The sequence below is a fragment of the Tetrao urogallus genome (genome assembly GCF_951394365.1).
Source record: "Tetrao urogallus genome assembly, chromosome: 4".
Classification (NCBI taxonomy): domain Eukaryota; kingdom Metazoa; phylum Chordata; class Aves; order Galliformes; family Phasianidae; genus Tetrao; species Tetrao urogallus.
The window spans coordinates 55154975-55175865 of record NC_136817.1 but is presented as its reverse complement, the minus strand read 5'-3'; the positions used below and the strand labels follow the sequence as shown (position 1 = coordinate 55175865).

Sequence of the window (20891 nt, the reverse complement as noted above, 5' to 3'; positions counted from 1 at the left end):
CTGTAATTCTCTGTTCAACTGCAAATGAAGATGTCATCTCTGCCTCAACCAGGAATCTTCCTTCAGTATTGCTTGTTACTGCATGGATGGAAAAAGGAATCATGAACGGTGAAAATTCTGTGGAAAAAAAACAAGATATTTTGTGTTTCTTCAGGTCAGGAGTCCTACCACCTATATATACATGTGTGGAGGATAATTCCACAGTAGAAGTCAAATGTGCCCTTAAGTAAAAGAAACCCACAACAAAACAAACAAAACAATCAAACAAACAAAAAACCTACCACAAGCATAAATGGATCTAAGTATCCAAGTTTGTGTAAAACTCTTCTGTATAAAAAGGGATGTTAACCAGTATTATAAAATGCATGTTTATAGAATGAAATTTCTGCTGGGTCAGACAAAAACGACAGAAGAGAAATGTAGGGGAAAACATAAATATAAGCAGTATCTCTTAGCATTTAGTTTTAAGCATAGTCTTAACACTTGAATAAAATCAATACAAATCACACACACAACTCAGAGTTTACTTTTTTGGCCATGCTATTTTGAACTGTGGCTTAGAGCATTTAGAAAGAGTGGTCTAATATTTCTTTTCAAGTATTTGTGTAGTATTTTCATTTGATTATTTGTGTTTGGTTAAACTGTTCAATTAGTAGACTCTTCGAAACACCTTTGAACACATTTTCCATTCGAATTTTTATGTAATACATGATACCAAAGAGGAAAATTTGGCATATTTTCAATATTTATAGATGTTGCAGATTGTTAACAGAGGACAAAAGGAGATGCAAAAGAAGAGACTGCAGAAAAAGAAAAAAGCATTCTGTAAATCCGGGACTCAGTTCGATATTTTGTATCCCTACTGAATGCTGAATTTGATCTTTTTGTTTTCACAGATTGCAGACCTGTCATACTCACCCACAGTCTAGTTAAAATTGCTACTAAGGGAAAATATTTGAATACTTTTATCTTGATCTGAAGCAAAACAGATAAATCCTCCTGACTCCTTGGTTTCTTTTTTCATTTTTTTCCCAATTGTATTTTTAGTTCTTTTGTTTGTTTGTTTGTTTTTGTTTGTTTATATGTAAGTGAAAAGGAAAATGGCATCTTTGGAAATAAATATGCTATTCATATCTCCCAAAATTTAATGTAAAAATTTCCTTGAATACCACTGGAATTTGAGAATGTATCTGAAGCATCAGTACCACTGCAATCCAACACTTGTAAATCAGAGATAGATCCTTAGTTCCTTTAGTGTGCTTTTGAATGATTTTCCTTTTCATTCTTCCCAGAAAACCTGCCACCTACTATGATGTCCTACTGTGATGTATCACAATTCCTGCTATTTTGCAGGGATGCAGACTGGACACAGTATATAAAAGTATATTAATTATCTCAAAATATTGGCCTTCCAGTGCTGAAACTTTCCTCTACTTGGGCATGACCTGGAGAAGACATTATTGAGAAAAATCACAATGTCACTAGTAGAGCTAAAGAGAAGTGTGTAAGGACTTTGCAAATTTTGAATGAAAGTCTTAATTTTTTTTATAGGAAGTATCTATAAAGAAGAAATCTAAGAGAAATTGGCAAGTTCCAACCCCAGCTCTCAAAGAAAACTAAAAAAGAAACCAGAAAACTTTAACTGCTTTATTAAATATAAAAGAATTTTTATGATGTCTTAGATCTGGTCTAGTTTCCTTCCATCTTATTTGTGGTATCATAACATGGTATATAGTAATTTCTTTTAGGGTAAGAAAATTTATAAAGTAAACATGGAATGGCAAGCTATTGTCTTATTTTCTTGTTCATTCATTATAACTCAGGAAGGTTTTGTTTTGTTTTGTTTTTCATATATCCTTCAGTTAAGAAAACCAATAATTTAAAATGTGTTCAGTACTGTTTTTCAGTAAGTAGTAAGTAGATTCAAAAACATGTCTGATCACATGTTTAACATGAAGCATGTGAGTCGTTACAATGAATTCAATGGGATTTAAGCACATATTTTAAATTGTAGCTGCTTTGTTGCTTTCCCAAATTGGGATGAGATTATTTCTATGTTCTCAATCTGAGAGATACATTTGAATTAGTTAGCATAATTTTTCAACCTTCATCTCTAAAGGTGTTGTACCATAACCTGTAAACTTCATATTATCACATCTTAGAAGAATATATTAGATTTTCATTTAGTTGTTAATTAAGAGCTTTGAAGAGTAATGCTTTTATTTGCCTCAGAATTGATGAGAATGACAAGAATTCCCATAGATGTTCTGTAATTCTAATCTATTGAATTTATGATTATTGATTAGTAAAAACCCAAACAAAACACAAATGTTGGTTAGTTTGTTGTTTTGTTTAGGTCAAAAGATATAACAGTGTTACATAAATGCTCTCTCTGCTTTTGCAAGTCAAGAATGAGAGGTAAAGGACTGGGTCAGATGTGTGGGCAGATGTGAAGTATATTCTATTTTGCTCACACTCTTGGAATGTATTTTCACTAAAACTGTTTTCACTCTTAAAGCAGCACAGCAGAAGCTGAACTTGTTCAACTTTTCTGTCTGTTTTCAAGACAGACACTTTTCTATCTTTAAAAGTTGGAAGAATAGGTAATTCAGAAACTACCTTGTGATTGAACTGTATTTATGTCTTTGTGTTAAATTATGGAAATCAAGTTGTATATTTCTCATCAATAGGATAAGAATTAAAGCACAAAATCATGCTGATAAATTAAGAGAATGAATCACAAGGTTACTCCATGTGATTTAATATATTTTCCTAAATATGTTAGGTGTATAACTTCATAGAAAATTTATCTCTTTACTGCCATAAAACTCTAACTTTCTTAAATGATATATCTTCAATTATTCTACAGTATTTTGATTCAAAGAAGTTGAGTAGATTGGAAAGAGTTTAAAAAATGCATTTTAGGAGGCCTTTTGACAGATGTGATTTAAAAGCTTAGAGAAGGCAAGGCACCTGTCACTTTTAATTGCAGAAAGCTTTCAATCTATTAACTTTATTTTGCCAGAGGCTCCTAATGAAAAAGTTCCAGTATCTAATTTAATTTAATTTTCTTTAGGTTTGCCAGAAAAGCAATTAATTTTTAAAACTTCCCACTATTACGTTGTTCTTCAGTTAAGATGTCTTTCTACCTTAGATACCATTAAGTTTAATCATACGCTTGTCATATCTTCAGAATATCTTGATATCTTTGAAGAAATGTGGCAGATAAAGGTAGACATATTGTCTGTAGTACTAGGTATGGTTTGCAAATACAAATGTTAGCATGATTGGGTTATTCCTATCCATCATTAGATTGCATCTCTCTGGAGCTGTAAGTACATCTGTGCCTGGCAGGCTTGTGTTATCGCCAGTGCATATGGAGACCATGTGTCAGTCTTCCAACAGAGATATATAGCCTTGTGTAGAAGCAGGATTGGATAAGCTTGTATTTCAGCTTCTAAATCAATTTCTGGGACCTTTGCTACAGATGTTGGAAGCTTCAGGTCTGTAAAACACTATACTGTAATATGAACTGCAACAGAAGAGCTGCATAAGAGCAAATATGAATATGGGAATAGATAGCTAATGCAGTAGGGCCAGTGTAGAAACAAATCCTTACACCTTCTCATCTATCTGTGTAAATATAATTTAAATTCAATCACCTCAAAGTTCTGAGCTGGCCCTCTTCTCAAAGGAGATCTGTTCTTTCTCAGCTAGAGGAGTGAATGCAGATACCTGCTCTTGCAGTTGCATGATGCATATCCTAGGATTATGTGGCTGGCAAAACTCTTGCTGAATTCTTTAGAGGTACAAATGGATTTGCACAGACTGCTTTAGCAGAAAGCCTATTTGTGTAATATAGTAATGTTCTCTTTAATAGCCATAATTGACATCAATACAATATCATCTGTTTCAAAATTTAGGTTTATTTCTTGAAACTCAGTTTGTAAAAATTTAAACAAAATGCAATCAAATGAAAGTCTTTCAGTATTTTGTGATATATTTCAGAATTAGGCCACATTCAGTCGAGATGTTTATTTCCAGTGCCATCACTCTCCTTGGTCTCTATATGGTTACCTAGGCTTCTCTATCCTGAAGTATTATGTTAAACTACTAACAGTATATAATTGCCTGTGAATTGCAGCATCAGTGTCATCCATCATCATCCTTAGTATGCTATGCTCTCATTTGATTGCCTTCTACCCACAAAACGCAAAGATAAATCCCCCTTCTTCAAGAAAATTTAAAAAAGAAAAGGTACAACAAAATGATTCCCACCCACCAGACACATAAACCATTTTCCCCTTCCCATTTCTCCTAATTATTAAGGCATCTCAGGAAGATTTTCTGGATATTTACTTGAGCAGGAGCTCCAACAGCAACTTCAAAGGAGCTGGAAAAATGGTTGAAGGGAAAGAATTTGACATGGAATTGATTCAGAAGAAAGACTGGAAAGCCCAGTGATAGTGGAAAAAATACGAAGGAAGGAGGAGAGATTAGATTTTAAAGTTGCTCTTAAGTACAGTCACTCTGTGATGGCCAAAAGTAAAAAGTGCAACCTGGAACAAAAATTCCTGAGCTCTGTGGATTTTAAGCAGCTGACCTTGAGGGAAAAAACAGATAAATGTGGTAAAGGGAGAAATACAATTTAAGATTTTCTTTAAATAGCACTAAATTAAATTTTAATTAATTTTAAATTAATTAATTAAATTAAATTAATTTTTTAATTTTAAATTAAATTTTACATGGATTATTTAATTGATGAGTTTTCCTAGAATGTTTAAAGGTAACGTATGTACCACTGTTGTGGCAGTAACATGCAGACAATAATCTGCAATGGGATTCTTACGTGTGGGAGCACTCTGACACAGAATTTTGTCTGAAATTGTCTTTTTTAGATTGTTATTTAATTAGAAATTGGTTGTGATTGCATCATTCTGGAATTGCCAGGGTTTGGGGTTTTTTTAATCGCTTATATATGCTGTTTACCATTGTAAAAAAGGCTTTTAATTCTGAATGGCCCTTGTGTGGAAATACTGGATGAATTGTGGTGTCTCTTTCATATTCTCAGTTCCTTTTTTAATTAAAAAAAAGCCCATCACTCAAAATTCTTATTCTCTGCATATCACTGAGGAAAAAGAGGAAAAACAAATTCACTGAAAGTGATTTGAAAAAGCTACCAAAATAGGAGGTGGGCTTAAGAGGTCAGAAAACTTGAAGCATTGAACATAAACTGGAATGCAGGGAGATTTGTGAATTCTGTGATGCTCTACTAGAGTTATGAATTCTTTTAATCTTGGTAAATGGAAAGTTTTAGTTCCAGAATATTGGAATATTCATATCAGTAACTGACCTTATTTTTCCCAATAATTACTGTTTCATTTTCTCCTAAGAACTTCTAATTAACTTGTCTAAATCAGCTACTGGACAGAAAGTAAATACAATAAGCAAAAAATAAAAAATAAAAAAATAAAAAAATATATTTTTAGTTTTTTTAAAAATTAATGTTTTTGTAATTTTTTTATTTATTTAAAAAAATCAGTTTGCTCAACATAATAATGGAACTTGTTCTTACTATTTCTTACTTGTTATCAATGAACAGGAGTATGATATGGACACACATACTTTCCATTATTTTGTTTAGATGACAGTGTAAAGTACAAGTTCTTGGGCTGGAAACTCAACAACAATAGGTACTGTGCAAACACAGTATAAAAATAAGTAAAACGGAGTTTAAAAAATTTTACAGTATCGAAAATGACAGATGGGTATAAGCAGATGGTTGAAGTACTGGAAGACAATGATATAATAGTGGTCATCTTGATAAGCTGTAATTATGATTAGCTTAGCTGTTGTCATTTTCTTTAATCATCCATAGTAATCCTTTTATAATTTGCTTTTTTTTTTTTTTTTTTCCCCTTCTTTCTGTTTTTATTTTACTTGTTGGCAGTGATGGGCAACAGCATCAAAGCCTGAAGCATACACTGTGTGAATGCACACATATTGTATGAAGCTAAGACTGCAATAAATCTGTCTTGTTAAGCAATCAGCTTGTCTCTAGAGACAATCCTAAAATTGTATTGTTCGATTCAGGTGAAGGAAGGCTGAGCACAGTGCCATTCAACATTAATAAACTGCAAGATCCTTCTAGGTTACTCTCAAAGATTTGGCTGCCCCTTGACAAAGTGTTCAAGGTTAGTTTTTCTGTTAGGAAACATTTGGACTTAACAATATGGGCCTGTACTTGGAGAAAAACTCCTGTATCTAGGGATGTAATTATTACTTACCTGTATTGCAATAGCAGCAATGAGTAATGGTGCTGTATCAGGAATTTGCTCTGCTCACTTTGAACAAAGAGAGGAATTGCCATGGTTCACTGAGTGGTATTTCAGAAGAGAATTCACAGGGCTATAGATGGTGGAGTGAAACAAGACAACATACCAGACAATCTTTCAATCGGTTCCTAAAAGTGCTTACACTTTCAGTTCCAAAGTAGGAGAAATGAAATTAAAGACACATTGACTGCTGCAAACTCCTGCTAAAAAGAAGTTTTGTTACAGAAAACAGTAATAGTAGATTCCATTTTCAGACGCTATTGAAGAAGTCTCTTGGAAAGGCAAGTGTGCTATCTTATCTGTTCTTAATGGGAGCAAGTACCTAAACCAAGCCAAATGGATATTTCAGCCATGCCTATAGTGAGTTTGTCACTTCCCAGAAGTGAATTTTACCTGGCAGTATTTTGCTTTATCCATTCTGAATCCTTAACTTGCAATATCTTTTCAAGTCTACTAAGTGAGATATTATATTAAAAATTAATTATTGAATCTACTATCACAGGCTGATGAAATTAAAATAGCAGAACCTTCACTCTTTTCTTGCAAAGAAATTATCTTCGGTGATCCTATGTGAAGTAATAGCACATAAGAGCTAATGTAATTTTCTGTTTTGCTTTTAATTTCAACCTGGATAAGTAAAGAGAAGGAAAAAAATGCATGAATATGTATGCTGCTGAAGGATATATGCCTTAAAAGTTATTGTCTATAATAAACCAGAATTTTTGAAGTATTAAATGCAAAATATACTTCTGTCTCTCTAAAAGTTATGTCCCACTCTGACTTTTAGAACTCCAGGTGGGGTTGTTGGTAAACAATACCCTGATACCACACAGCTGTGCTGCTGTCTCACACATCAATAAGGGAGCTGGGCTTGCATTTTTTTTTAAAAATGCAAAACAAGGAACAGTATCTTCCTTCAGTTTGGCCAGTTTAAGAGTTTGTGAGTTATGGAGAATCTGTGAATTTCCCTTTCCATTTCCCTTTCTTTTTGTCTCTCTTTTTTTTTTTTTTTTTTTTTTTTTTTTTTTTTTTTTTAATGGTGATGTTTTTAAATGACTTCAAGTTTTTCTTTGTAGGACCTTCTATCAGAAGCCAAATTTGAAGTAGCATTAGAATTTTCTCCTTTTGAAATTGTGGGTGGTCCATTCCTCTCTAAGAGCTGCAACATGTCATTATTTCTACTACTTTTTTTTAAGTCTTGAACAGAATTACATATTAATTTAGTGGAGCAGACTAATAAGGACCACTTGCCTTTTCAAAAATAATTTCTAAGGCTCCACTGAAATACATGTGTGGCCCTAATACTCCTATTTTATTTCACAATGAGCATTTGTCACACTAGGACACTCTAGCACAATGGAGAATAAATGGCAACTCTCCTGAAGCAATTATTTTCAAATGATACCAGAGTATACAAATTGATTTAAGTGCACTTTTGGAGACACTGTGGAGTGGGATTGATTCTGTGGCCCATAGATTGACTTCCATGCCAATAGAAGGATTTTGTCTATTCCAAAGCCAAAATGTGATCCTACTAAGAAGTAGGAAGGACTGATAATTGCACTCTATGCTATTTTCTCTGTGAAGAAATGACTAATTAGTAATACTCAAAATTATGAACAAGTCAGTATATTGCATAGGTATGTGGAGTCAGTCTGCCTCTCAAACAAAAACAATCTAGCATTATTTGTCATCATTTCAATTTCTGATGACTTAACCTAAAAAATAAGGTAGAAGTTGTGTACAAACTGGAGATTAGCAGGCTATCAGTATTTCTACTTTAGTTCAGTAGTTTTTATCCATGTTTATGTATGTGCTCTGTGCTTTGTGAATGAATGTCTTGTATCAGTGTTTAATAAATAGGTAGATAAAATGGATGAAAATACCTGCTGTTTAAATAATCATATAGTAATAGCTATAATAAGATCTATATTGATAAATCTATAATTTGATTATATATTTATCAATGTATAACAGAAAATAACAGATATGAAAATAAGCAGGGAAGTTTAATCTGCATATTCTTAGAAAAACAGAAGACTCATTCCTTATCATGGGAACTGTAATGACTCAAATCATTCTGCCCACGTTACAGTGGTGATTGCTCTATGTGGAGTATGAAATATTGAGTTTGGTGTTGTAGCTCACCATGGCACAGGGAGTTACTCTGCTTTTGTGTGTGAATAGACTGTATCTACTGTTTACACCATAAAAGTCTTTAGGGATTCTACAGAGCAATTGGAAATCAGTGCAAAATGCAAAGAGAACCTGCAATTCTGTCATCTATACTCTTCTCATCTGCTTTGTGCTCCTCAGCGTGGTACTGATACATAATGATAACACACTACTTTGATTTCTCTGTAAAAGAATGTTAACAGTACCTTTCTCAGATGCAAAATTTTGTTTCTCTTATGGGAAGCAGGTGGGAGTGATATGACTAAAAGTAATGATTTATGGAACTAATGCTGGAATTTGTAATTCAGGATTTTAATCATCAGAAAGAGATAAATATTGGCCGCTGTTGATAGTGTGGTATCACTTGCATTTCATTAGCAGGGGAAATATTTGCACTGGATGCTTTACTGAAGAGTAGAAGAAGAATCATTTAAGTAAATAGGATATTAAATAGCTTATTTTGTAGTCAGAGGATAAAACAATAATGTTACAGTAGGATTTTTGTTTTGTTGGTTTTCCGTTTGTTTTCAGCCAGATATTAGGCTGAATTATTAAGCATATGGTTTTAAAATATTTCTTTATTCTGTTTGTCTTCGTTGATTTGTAGGTCTGCCAAAAAGCCAGGCTTTGAAAAAGGGACATGAAAACCTATTTGAGTATAAGATTATCTTCATAAATAAGTGATGCAGTACTGCAATTTGTAATAGTGCAACTCCATAAAGCCAAACATATGTCAGTATTGTAACAATTAACTGGATAAGCCTCATTTGGCTGATAGGAAAGGTACTTACTTGTTTGAATACAGTAATATGTTTGCTGAATGTGAGATAAAAAAAAAAGCATTGAGTTACAGATCAAAACATTCATGTTTGTTTAGTAGGCTCTTGCTATAATGTGGTATATTTCTGCCATGATGGAAATTTGATTTCCAGGCTTTATTAGGTTCAGTTCAACTGAGCTGATATTTGTAGAATTGGTTCCCCATTATGCTCTCCTTATACTTAGACCATAAAGCTGCATTTCAGCAGCACCTCTATTGCTGGATGCTTTTCACATTGGTTTTATTGCCACTATGAAATTCTGAAAATAATTTTCCAGCTTATATACATTATCCTAATATAATAAAAGTACAGATTGCCAAAGCATGCTTCTGTAGTATCCAGAAGAGTTTTTAGATTAAAGTCCTTGTCATGATGGAATTTTACAGCTGTAGAATATAGTTTTCCTGATTGCGTGACAATTAATGAAGATTCGTGAGCAAATAAAAATTTGATCAAAAGCCTTCCATTATAGCACAATCTTTTCCAGATAATATGGAATTGAAATATATATTTCTATTTCAAATTCAGAAAATGGAGACCTGTCTGGCATTTTAGAAGTGAAACCCAAATCAGGAATCAAGCAGGACAAAAAAAGTTACTTGCCATTTTGTCCTCTTCACATTGGGAAACCCACTGCCATAACAACTTTTGCAAATGGAAGCTGCTGCCAGCATTCTCTCAGAACCCTCAAAATAACATTATTTTGGATCTGAGAGTTTTTCCAAAGTTTAGTGATAATATAAAATAATCTCTGCATCCATTTCTGAAGACACATTTGAAACTTCTATCTGTGGCTCATTTCCACTATGCTGCCATACTGCAGCATGTTCTAGTCTTCCTCCAGGAGCTTGGGTTTCCCTGCTGCTGCCTCCCTGTGAGGCTGAGTACTGCACTCTCCCTAACATCAAAGTTGGGAGAATAAATAAAGGCTGGTGCAAAGCTGGGCCTTGCACTGGAATATGTCATGTCGGATGATATGCCCCAGTAAGCGCACTTACTGGAGGAGAATGTTGGGACATGTGCAGGGCCTCGTAGGCATCTTGTGGTCATCCAAAAGGTACTCATCAGTGAGCATCTTGTCCCATATCCGAACTCATGAATTTGATTTTTAGTCAAATAATGTTACTGAAATGTTTGTTTTGCTTCTTTCTTTAGATAATAATTCTGTAGTCTCATTATCTGCAATGTCTTGCTTTATGTAGGCATGTGGGGTTTTGTGCAGAATATGGTTAGCTCTTGTTGAATGTATTGTTTTGGTGGGAGAAATACCAAGCGAGGTTTACTTTATTAATTTCGGAAGTATTTATATGATTATTCAGTAACCTGAACATGAATAGTCACCTTCTGAATTGTTTTTATGAACTGACATAAGTACACTGATGAGTATTCAGTACTTTGCTTGATTCGATATTTCTGCCTTTTACTTTAAAAATCAGGACACATCATTCATTCCTAGTACTCAGTATTTTACAAAGTAGGGAATGGCAGTATAGATTTATGATATGCCTGGTCAGACACTGAGGGAGGTTAAACCATAGAGGAAAATAAAATTACAAGTAATTAAATTTACAAGCAGGTTTGCCATCTTCAGAAGATTTATTGTTTTAGAACAAACACATGGTTTTAGCTGCACAAGAAAACTGTGATATCTTAACAGTGTATGATATAGATATTATGTGTGGTGTTTCAATTCATATAATTAAAAATTTAGCACTCCTTTTAAGGTTGAATGGAATATTCAACTGGGAGCCATATATGGTGAGTAATAAAATAGCTGCAATGCAGTACTCTGCATTTTTTAAGAGCTGAAGCACTCTATCAGGCTCATTAATATCAGGTTATCTGAGGGCTTTACCCTCTGATAAAGAAACAATAGCATATATACGTTTTTCCATTTTTTCTGTAAGAATTGATTTGTGTGTGAGAAATGTATACCAATACTGTTAGGAACTTTAAATTTTAGGACGTTTTTAGTTTATTTTTTATTTTTTTGTGATATACTTCTACCTACTAACCAGTAATTATGATAAATAGAAATATACTGGTTTCATCCTGTTTTTTAGGGAGGTTTCAGTAGAAACAAGGTTTTGGCAAGGTCTTTTTGCTATTTCCACAAAGCATTATGCGTCATGTTTACTAATGTATTCTGTAGAAAAAAAAAAAAATTAACTGAATACATAAAATGAAAATGATTATTTGGGAGGTGGAGTTAAGAGGCTTACTATTCTAATTTTTATTTTTACATTTTTTTCCTGTTTCGTCAGTTTATGGAAAACAGAAATCTACATTCTTTGAGGCATAATTTCAAACTAGTCAACTTCTACTGTTGTGCCATTGAAAATACCACATTTAAATCCTTTATCTTTGAAATAGGTTTAAAAGATGAGGCATGTCTAATTATCCATATGCATTGTATGTAAATTGCCTGACCTGGTTTGCTTAAAAGGGAATTATATTTTATGCAAGCATGATAATTTCAGGGCTTACTTCATCACTGGTCTTGGGCATACTATAACTTATCTCTGCTTTTTTCATTTGGTTTGAGTAATATGTTAATAAAAATAATTTTACTTATGTGCAACATATTTAGTCTCTAATTTAGAAGCATAAACCTGTCATCTGCAGGAAAAATCAAAATGTACACAAATTTTTCAAAGAATCAGTATAGTTGGGCAAACGTTCAGACTTCTTTGTAAGTTCTCAGTGTATCCTCATTTAGTGCAGCTTGGTTTGGTGTACGGATTTTGTTTTCTTGCTTTGTTTTTGAGAAAATGAAGTTGCAGCCTGAATATTACAACTCAACAAAATGTTTCACATATACACAGCCAAGAGACACCGTAAGGAAACCAGCCGCTACCAAGAGAATGGTGCAATCGCACCTAGAGCTGCACAGGCACTTTTGTAAGTCCTCTCTGACAAGAGTCTCACCTGCCTAGGTGGACTTTTGTACAAGAATCTGGCAATTACTCCAATATTCATGTCATCTCTTGCCTTGGTGAGACGAGCCTCAGAATAACCTTTGAGGATGTCTTGCACTCAAAGATACTGAAGTTATATAAAACTGTTCTGGCACTGAAAAATTTTTTGCTCAAAAAATGATCGAGTCAGCACATTGAAGACTGGGTGATGAAGGACTCTGTGGCAAGCTGGTGGATTATGAGCATGAAGCCTTCAAAGCTATGACTCAGTAATTTTCTGAAAGGGTCAGTAGCTTCAGAGCTATTAATAATTTGGAATATATGTCTCTAGAAATGACTTACAGCATTGACAAACTAGTGGAGAGTTCCATAGGGCAACTAGGATCTGCATAAGTTGAATTCAGTAAAACATCATTATATCATCATGCTTACTTTCAAAAACTGTATAGGATAACCTTGACTCTTCCACTCAAGTTTTATACAAAATATTTTCAATAAGTTCTGATCTTCCATAACTTTATATGCAGTATCAGGCTGCTGTAACTACAAAGAATAATTTCTTGGATAAAATCTTGATCATATTGCTGATTTCAAATGTGAAGACAGGATCGTGCCTATCCTTTCAGAAATTTAGATTTGTTCTTGTAAAAGTACTGTGTTCAGTTGTTTATTGGCTTCAATTTTGTTTAAATTCATAGAGCATCTTTCATTTAAAAGTATCAAGCACCAACATAAATGGTTCTTGGTGTACACACGTGTTGAAATGGTTCTTCTTTTTTAAATGGGAAATGGAGTTCACACAGTTCTTAGTGCCTGAAAACACCTAAAAGGCTGAAAAGAAGATTTGCACCTTTTGTTATTGCAGAATATAGACTGCAAAGTCAAGTCAGTGAAACAGAATGACCTGCAAAATTGTCCAGTTTTATCTAGAAAATAGTTTTTTTGCCCCATTTCCCAAAAGCCAACCTGTGATACATGTGGCTCTGTTTCTCTTTTGTCTTTTTGTGACCAGTCTAAGAATTTCAGAGGAATGAATTAAAGCATCTTAAAAAGACCACACAGCAACTTGTTACTGAGTCATGGTTATGCACTGTGAAACATAGATGTAATTTATGCAAGAATAAAAAGTTAAATATTTGGTTAAGCCCCTCAAGGTTTTTATAAGAAAACCTTTTTAAACTGAGCAGATGAAAACCTGAAGCAATCAATAAATAATTACAAAGAACTTTCCCATTATAAGTAGGCATAGGTTTTGTGTTGAAAATGGTATTTTTTTTAATAGAGAATTTTGCAATGAAGGAAGGATTTAACTTCTGTTACATAAACATTCTAAGAACTTTTCACAACCCAATAGATGCATTGCAAAAAGAATTTATCTTGGAAAAAGACAGGGTAACTTGGAGAAGAATGTTGGGAGAGGTCTAGAGACATCTAGAGAGATGTTTTTTAAAGTGCCTTTCACAGAAAGTTTGGGAACCTTTTCAATTAAGTAGTTTACATTTCAAATTTGCTAAAATCAGTAGGGAACTCTAGTCTGCATTACCCTGTGCTGCGTGAAAATGATGCTGTGGATGCATCTGGCTTTCATTCACATGTGCATACACACATACAGTCTCAATGCATGGTTTGCAGAGGAACCAGGACTAATAGCTGTGACAAGTACTTATTTGTACTTGTGCTAAGATGTGTTTCTACAGAAAGAAAGAAAAGAGAAGGTTTTAAGGAGACCTCATATTTAAAGAGATATTATAAACAGGAAGAAAATCAACTTTTTACATAGATAGCTAGTGATGGACAAGGGGAAATAGTTTTACTAAACAAGGAGAGATTTAGATGAAATGTCATGGGCAAGTTTTTCACAGAGAGAGTGATGAGGCCCTGGCACAGGCTGCCTGGAGGCATTCAGAGTCAGGTTGGGTGAGGCCTTGGGCAGCCTTATCTGGTGGATGGAAGCCATGCCTAAGGCAGCAGGTTGGAACTGGATGATCTCTGAGGTCTCTTTCAACCCAAGCCATTCTGTGATTCTGACCATTCGTATTTTTGAAATAATTTACACAAGTGTCTCAATTTTGTTCATCTCCAACTTTTAAAATTATACAAAATGATGAATGATGACAATCAATTAACCATCATAAATAGTGTAATGCACAATTATCCATTACCTACAGCAGTATATATTTATGAGTATGACAGTGGTTTACATGGATATATACATACATCTGTATAACCAGTTAGTCCTTCATCATGATAGAAATCACTATTTTAAACCACTTTACGTGCAATTTATGTATTGGTAAAATGATTTAGTCAATTAAATATAACCATATACATAGATGTTTACTATTTATATTTGTGATAGAATTAAAGGAAGTCAATTGTTAAATCATCACTGTAACATATGCTGAAGGCTGACTTTTTGTTTATTTTATTTGAATTTATTGTCAGCAATGCAGTCATTTTCTATGTCAGAAAATTAAATCATAGCTCACAGATGCTTCTTTTTCCACATACTGTTAATAATAGCTAAGTTGGGTTAAATATACTTTGCGAGATACAGGAGTACAGTTATATGCACAAAGTGTGAAAGATTTAGTATATAGAATGTGGTTTTCCATAAACTGAAAATGCCTCCAATAAAACAAACTTGCTGACAATGTACGTGGAATTATTTTCAAAGGTATTATATTGATGTAAATTTTTCTGGAGTCAGGTAGTGTGGAATTTTATAAAGTCCTCGAACAATTCTTTAAGTTCATAAATTTGAAAGAAATCTCCAGGAGTGATTTCTAATAAATGGAAATATGAGCTCGTGCTAGATTACACTTCAGGGAAAGATTATGTTGAAAGCATGATTGTATTTAATCAACTGAATGATTCCTGCTTATTCATTTCATCTCAGCTATGTCTTACTTCTGTGCACCATTTTGCAATATTTTTCCTAAAACCTCCCAGAAAAGGTTATCTAAAAATTGTCTCTAAAATACAAGATATTGAAAACATTACTGTTCGGGATTGGAGTGCATGTGGAGCATGCTTTGGAGTGCTTGATGTTGTGGAGTGAAGCTCCTGTTTTGGTTTTAGCAAAGCAAAATCTAGCTATTCACAAAAGAACTGCTCTGTGACCTGAGAAAGAATTCTAGTGAAAATACAGCCTGTACACTTCTGATTTGTTTCTGAATTGCATTCAGAGGCTCAAGCAAGCTTCTTCATCTAATTTCTTACTCTCTGTAGGTAGATGCATCTCTGAAGGCTTCCAAACTGCGTGATTTCATGTTTTGTGTTTGGAATGAGTTGAAAATTAAAATCAATCAGTTAAAAATGAAATCAGTTTGGCCTGCATTGTTAAACTGTGTAACGGTTCTATTTAGGTTTGGCATAATTGCTGTTATTTTGAAAGGGAGCTATATAGTGCAACAAAGATAAACTAATTTGAGTATTTTTGCTACTTATTTTTCTTCAATTGCAAATCAGTTCAAGTAATAATATAATTTTCATCAGAAACATTTATTGAATGGCAATAGCTGGAATTGTTTGCTCTGTCAGCTCTGTCAGATTCCTTCAATCTTTTTTGTTGTTATACACAGAAATACATGTGGCAGATTTTAAGTTTCATTTGATCTTCTTTTTAATAGTGATCTTAGTGAAAATCAGATTCAAGCCATACCCAGGAAGGCATTTCGTGGAGCAGTAGACATAAAAAATCTGTAAGTATTTTCCTCCTTCTTATATGTACTCTGATGATAATGCTTTGTCAATACAATTTCCTTTTGTTCTGTCAGATACCTTTTTGCTAAGCACTTTTATAGCTGCTCAAGTAATCCTTGCATAAAACCAATCTTGTTTCGGCAAAATATTTTAATCTATCTTAAGCATCCTATCTTTGCCCATCATGAAATCTGAAACATTTAAATCGAGTTGAATAGAACAAGACATTGTAAGTATTTATTTATTATAACCTGAGTTTAATATTTGAATGTCAAATTACTTTAAACATTTCATTGTTTCATGTAGAAAAATCTGTTCTTCTTCATGTCTATGTATGTGTTTTGTTTTCCTGTATAAAAAAAAGAAAGAAAAATCATGCTATTATCTAGTTTGCTCACATATGTTTTCCTACTTCAGTATTTACTTTTCTCCCACAGTTTTCTTTGTGGCAAAATAACTATTTTCTGAAAGCTAAACTCACTTTCCTGGAGATGGTGACCTTAAAGTTCATGGGCAAGTTTTTAATTCTTACAGCTTCTGTGTGAAGAAATATGTGCTTCAAGACAAAAGAAAGCAATGACTTTTTGACTTTTGTTTAGAGTAGTGAGTCAGTTTAGTGATCTGAATGAGCTGAATGACCTGAAGATTGTCATGAACTTCTATGGTAGGAAACAAGGTTATCCACTCAAAAGCTGTAACTGCAGCTGTAAGCTGGGGGTTCATTGCTAGCAAACAACCAACAATGACAGAGGACGTATTCTGCTGGGGTCAAGAAAGTCCATGAAGCTGCCATTGTGATGCAGCCATGAAAAAGTGTAATTGCTGTCTTATTCACATCAGTGAGAACAGGGAAGTATTAAGTTCTTATGTTTTCATGTTATTTCTATTGAAATACTTTCTACTAATTGTAGTTGTCAATTTAGAGAACTTTTTAGTTGAACTACTTTAAGTGCTTCATGATTGCTGTACAAGATGTTGCATCTCCACGAGTGAAGCCCTTTGTGTTTTTGGCATCCTGTGATGGACTCTACTCCATTCTACTGCCCTTAGCACTGCACACAAATCAGTTACGAAGGCATAAATTCAAGAATTTCAGCAGAATGGACAAGCGTTTGCCCTGCTTGCTTTGATTTTTAGAAATGTGTGTTTCTATGTTACTAGGTGGAAAATCTAATATATTTGAGTCTATTATGCTTAAAAACTTGCAAGCACATCTCAAAGCAGCTTTGTTAGTTTGTTTAAAAGATATAAGTTTCTATTCTATACTGGTCCCATCATTATTCATGGTTGGAAAGAGGCATAGCTACAAGGGTAAGCTTGCATTTTTGTGTATGGCCTTTTATATTTGATAAATTGATGCAGCTAAAAAAAAGAAATTTTAGTGTAAAAATAAAAGTATCATTGAGCGTCTTCAAATGGCAGGGCAGTATACTTGACTGGAATAAGTATGTACTCTGAGATAGTTCCAGTCAGGAACTGAGTTAGAATGCTAATCTTTAAGGATCCTGAATTCTGTTGAAAATGTGCATAAAACAGTACACCTGCTTTTTAAAGACTTTATCTTTTGGAAGATAATTTAAACAAAAGTTTCATAAGGTTGTGTAATTGTCACAAAAATCCAAATCTTATCTGTGGCACATAGTTTATTGTGATACCAGGAAAACTACAGAAATTACATTTCTTTAGTGGTCCCAGAAAGACAAAAAAAGAAAGAAATCTGATTTTTAATATTTATGATGCCACTGCAGCAGTAAGCAGCAACAAACACATTTCTCTTGTTGTAAATGCTACTTCATTCCTGGTTGCTCACTGTATATTATGTGTGGTGTAGGTGTGAGTATCAGAATGACACGTGAGTTCATGAGGCAAGTCATTTGGAATCCAGCATAGAATTTCTGTAGCTAGAGCAGGTAGTCAGGAAATGAATAGCTTTTGTTCATTTCCAGAAAATTAGTAAAGATGGAGAGAACTGAACACTAGCCTTCCATTTAGCCATTTATATTACACTTAAAGAAGGATCACTGCAAGAAATATACTGTTTTTATTTCATTCTCCAAGAAACGAAAAAATCAGTGGATGGGTAATATATGTAGAAAGCATCTCTTTGCAAACAAAGGGGACTATAAAATGAAGGCATGTAGCATCTGTGGAATGATTAAACTAGGGAATGGCAACAACAGTGGCTTTGCTGAGAACTGACATAAGTGGCATTCAATATTTGTTCTAATATCACAGTTTCTTCTGTAATTGTCTAATGGGTAAGCATACTTTTAAAGATGTTAACCAAACAGAGAGAGAGGTGAAGGTACAAAAAGTAAAGAAACCTGCATTAGAAAACTTTGTAAATGCAAGTTTTATTTTGTCTAAGAACATCAGATAAATTACAATATAAGTTACAGGGACACTTCATTAGATAAATTGAGTGCGTTTAAAACCATCCTAAGCGTTAGCTGTAAGCTATTTCAAAGGCAGTTAACAAATCTCACAGAAATCAAGCTGGTTATATGTTTTATTTTGCAGAATAGAAACTACAGAGTAATATTTCCCCACTCGAATGAGGAGCTGGAACATTTTGGAATAGATTTTATGGTCACCAAATAAAGTTGTTTTAGTTTTCATGGAGCAAAAGGAATTAGATATTAACTCAGAATACCTGAGGAAAATTATGTCCTCTAAAGTTGATAATACCACTTGTATCTTTTGATTTCCTGCTAATATGTTAGCTCTAGGGTCTTCTTGATGCTTCTCAGAAGCAGCTGTCCAGTTTCCATGAGATGGGGCCATAGTTCCATTCTGGACATCTTAATATTTATAAGATATATTCTGTAAACGATAAAAGAAACAAACTGAGCCACGCATTGTGAGAAATCACAATTTCATCAACAAGCCCCATCACAAAACAAAACAAAAAAGTCCTCCTGTTGGGCCCTTGTAGGTAACTATAATATCCCCCGCCCTTTGCCTTTTCTTCTTAAGGCTAAACAAATGCAGTTTTCACAGACTGTACCCTAATGTCACCTGCTTCATCTTGATAATCCTAGTTGGACTCACTCCAACCAGGATTTGTCAGCATCTGCAGGGGATACTGAGATTAGATATAATGCTCAGATCTGATTTCCCAAATGCCAATCAGACAGATACAGCAGAAGGAAGGGATGCCATCCAGAGGTACTGGAAACTCAAAAGGTGGGTTTTTCTTAACCTAATGAGATTGAACAGAGCAAATGCAAGGTTTTGCATTTGGGTCGAGGTAATACCAGATCTGTATACAAACTGGAAAAAGAACTCCTTCAGAGTAGCCATGCTGTGAAGGACTTAGGAATCCTGGTAGATGAAAAACTTAACATGAGCCAACAGTGTGCGCTTGCAGCTTGGATATCCAATCATATCCTGGGTTCCATCAGAAGAGAGGTGTCCAACAGGATGATGGAGATGATTGACTCCCTTTATTCTGCCCTCGTGAACTGGAGTACTGCTCCAGTCTGGGGCCCCCAACACAGGAAAGATGTTGAGTTTTTGGAGAGGGTCCAGAGAATGGCCAAGATGATCCAACTACATGAATGAAACAACAACAGACCTCTCCTATGAAGACAGGCTGTAGAAACTGGGCTTGTTCAGCCTGGAAAAGGGAATGCTGCAGTAGGACCTCATTGTGGCCTTCCATTATTTAAAGGCAGTTTATAAACGTGAGGGAAATCAACTTTTTACATGGGTAGATAATGATAAGACAAGGGGAAGTAGTTTTACACTAAAGAAAGAGATATTTAGATTAGATGTTATGGGGAAGTTTTATTGAGAAAGTAGTGAGGTGATGGAACAGGTTGCCCAGAACGGTTGTGGATGCCCCATCCCAAGAGGTGTTTAAAGCAAGGCTGGATGGGGTTCTGGGCAATCTGATCTAGTTGATATAGCAGCTGGCAACCCTGGCTGTGGCAGGGGAGTTGGAACTTGATCCTTGAGATCCCTTCCAATCCAAGTCATTCTGTGGTCTCTCTCAGCATCCTGACTTTGCTCTCATGACTGCAGCCCAGTTAATGACTGTGCCAATAAATGAGGGAAACTTAATTCCAAAAGTTACTTCATAATTTGGTACCTCTTCTTGGAGAATTTGCTTCAAAAAGTTAGGCTTTTCAGAAGATTTTTAAAAAGCAAATAGAAATTATCATATAAATTGGAAATAAAATACATATTTTTAATACACATGTTAATGATGGTTTCATAATCCTCCCTGGTGGTACAGTGCTCACACCAGTTGTGGAACATTTAATTTGAAAGCTTCCCAACCTCAGGAATTTTATTTAAATGTAGGGTGTTAAGAAAATGCTTTAGCTACTCTGGTTATAATTTTGGATGGATTGTTTCTCGGATGTGGTTAGAAGGAATTAAAATAACTGGGCTTAAAAATCAAGTGAATGTGAAACACTGTTGTAAATATAATTATAATAGTTTCAGATTTTGAGAAGCAGATTTTGACATCTAGTAATTTTTATAAAACTGTATTCTGAGATTTCTATATAGAGTACAGAAAGTTTTTTAAGATTCCAACTTTCTCTTGTGCTGTGTAATCAATACATGGAAGAGGATGGGAAGCAGTAACACACATCATAGCAGAACTGAACTGTGATAATAAATGCACTTACCATCAAAATGATGCCAACAATAAAATAGGAGGGAACAGTTTCATTGTATCTCCTGCAAGTATTTTGTAGCCTGTTTTTATTGTTTCAGGGGATAGTGATGTCCTCTTGGGCAGTTTTGCTCCATCAGGGAGCAGGAGAAGGGCAGCTACAGAGGAGCCGTTCTCTCCCTTGTAACAGAAGGAAACTGAGAGTTTGTGGAGTCATTGGCTACTGGGTCAGAAAAGTAAGAGGAATTGAATGGTCATTATGTAGGTAATGGTCATGGTGGATCTTAGGGCCAGGATGCTGTTGGACATT

At 34.3% G+C, this 20891-nt stretch overlaps 1 protein-coding gene across 2 annotated transcripts in view; it reads left to right on the top strand.

Moving 5' to 3' along the window:
* SLIT2 (slit guidance ligand 2) overlaps positions 1-20891 on the top strand; it is a gene marked incomplete at both ends in the record, with an annotated part of 250813 nt that overhangs the window by 136262 nt on the left and 93660 nt on the right. For both annotated transcript variants that reach the window (XM_079534254.1, XM_079534253.1), the window contains one exon: positions 15882-15953. In XM_079534254.1, coding sequence (XP_079390380.1) covers positions 15882-15953 — 72 coding nt within the window. The remainder of the gene's footprint in view (positions 1-15881; positions 15954-20891) is intronic.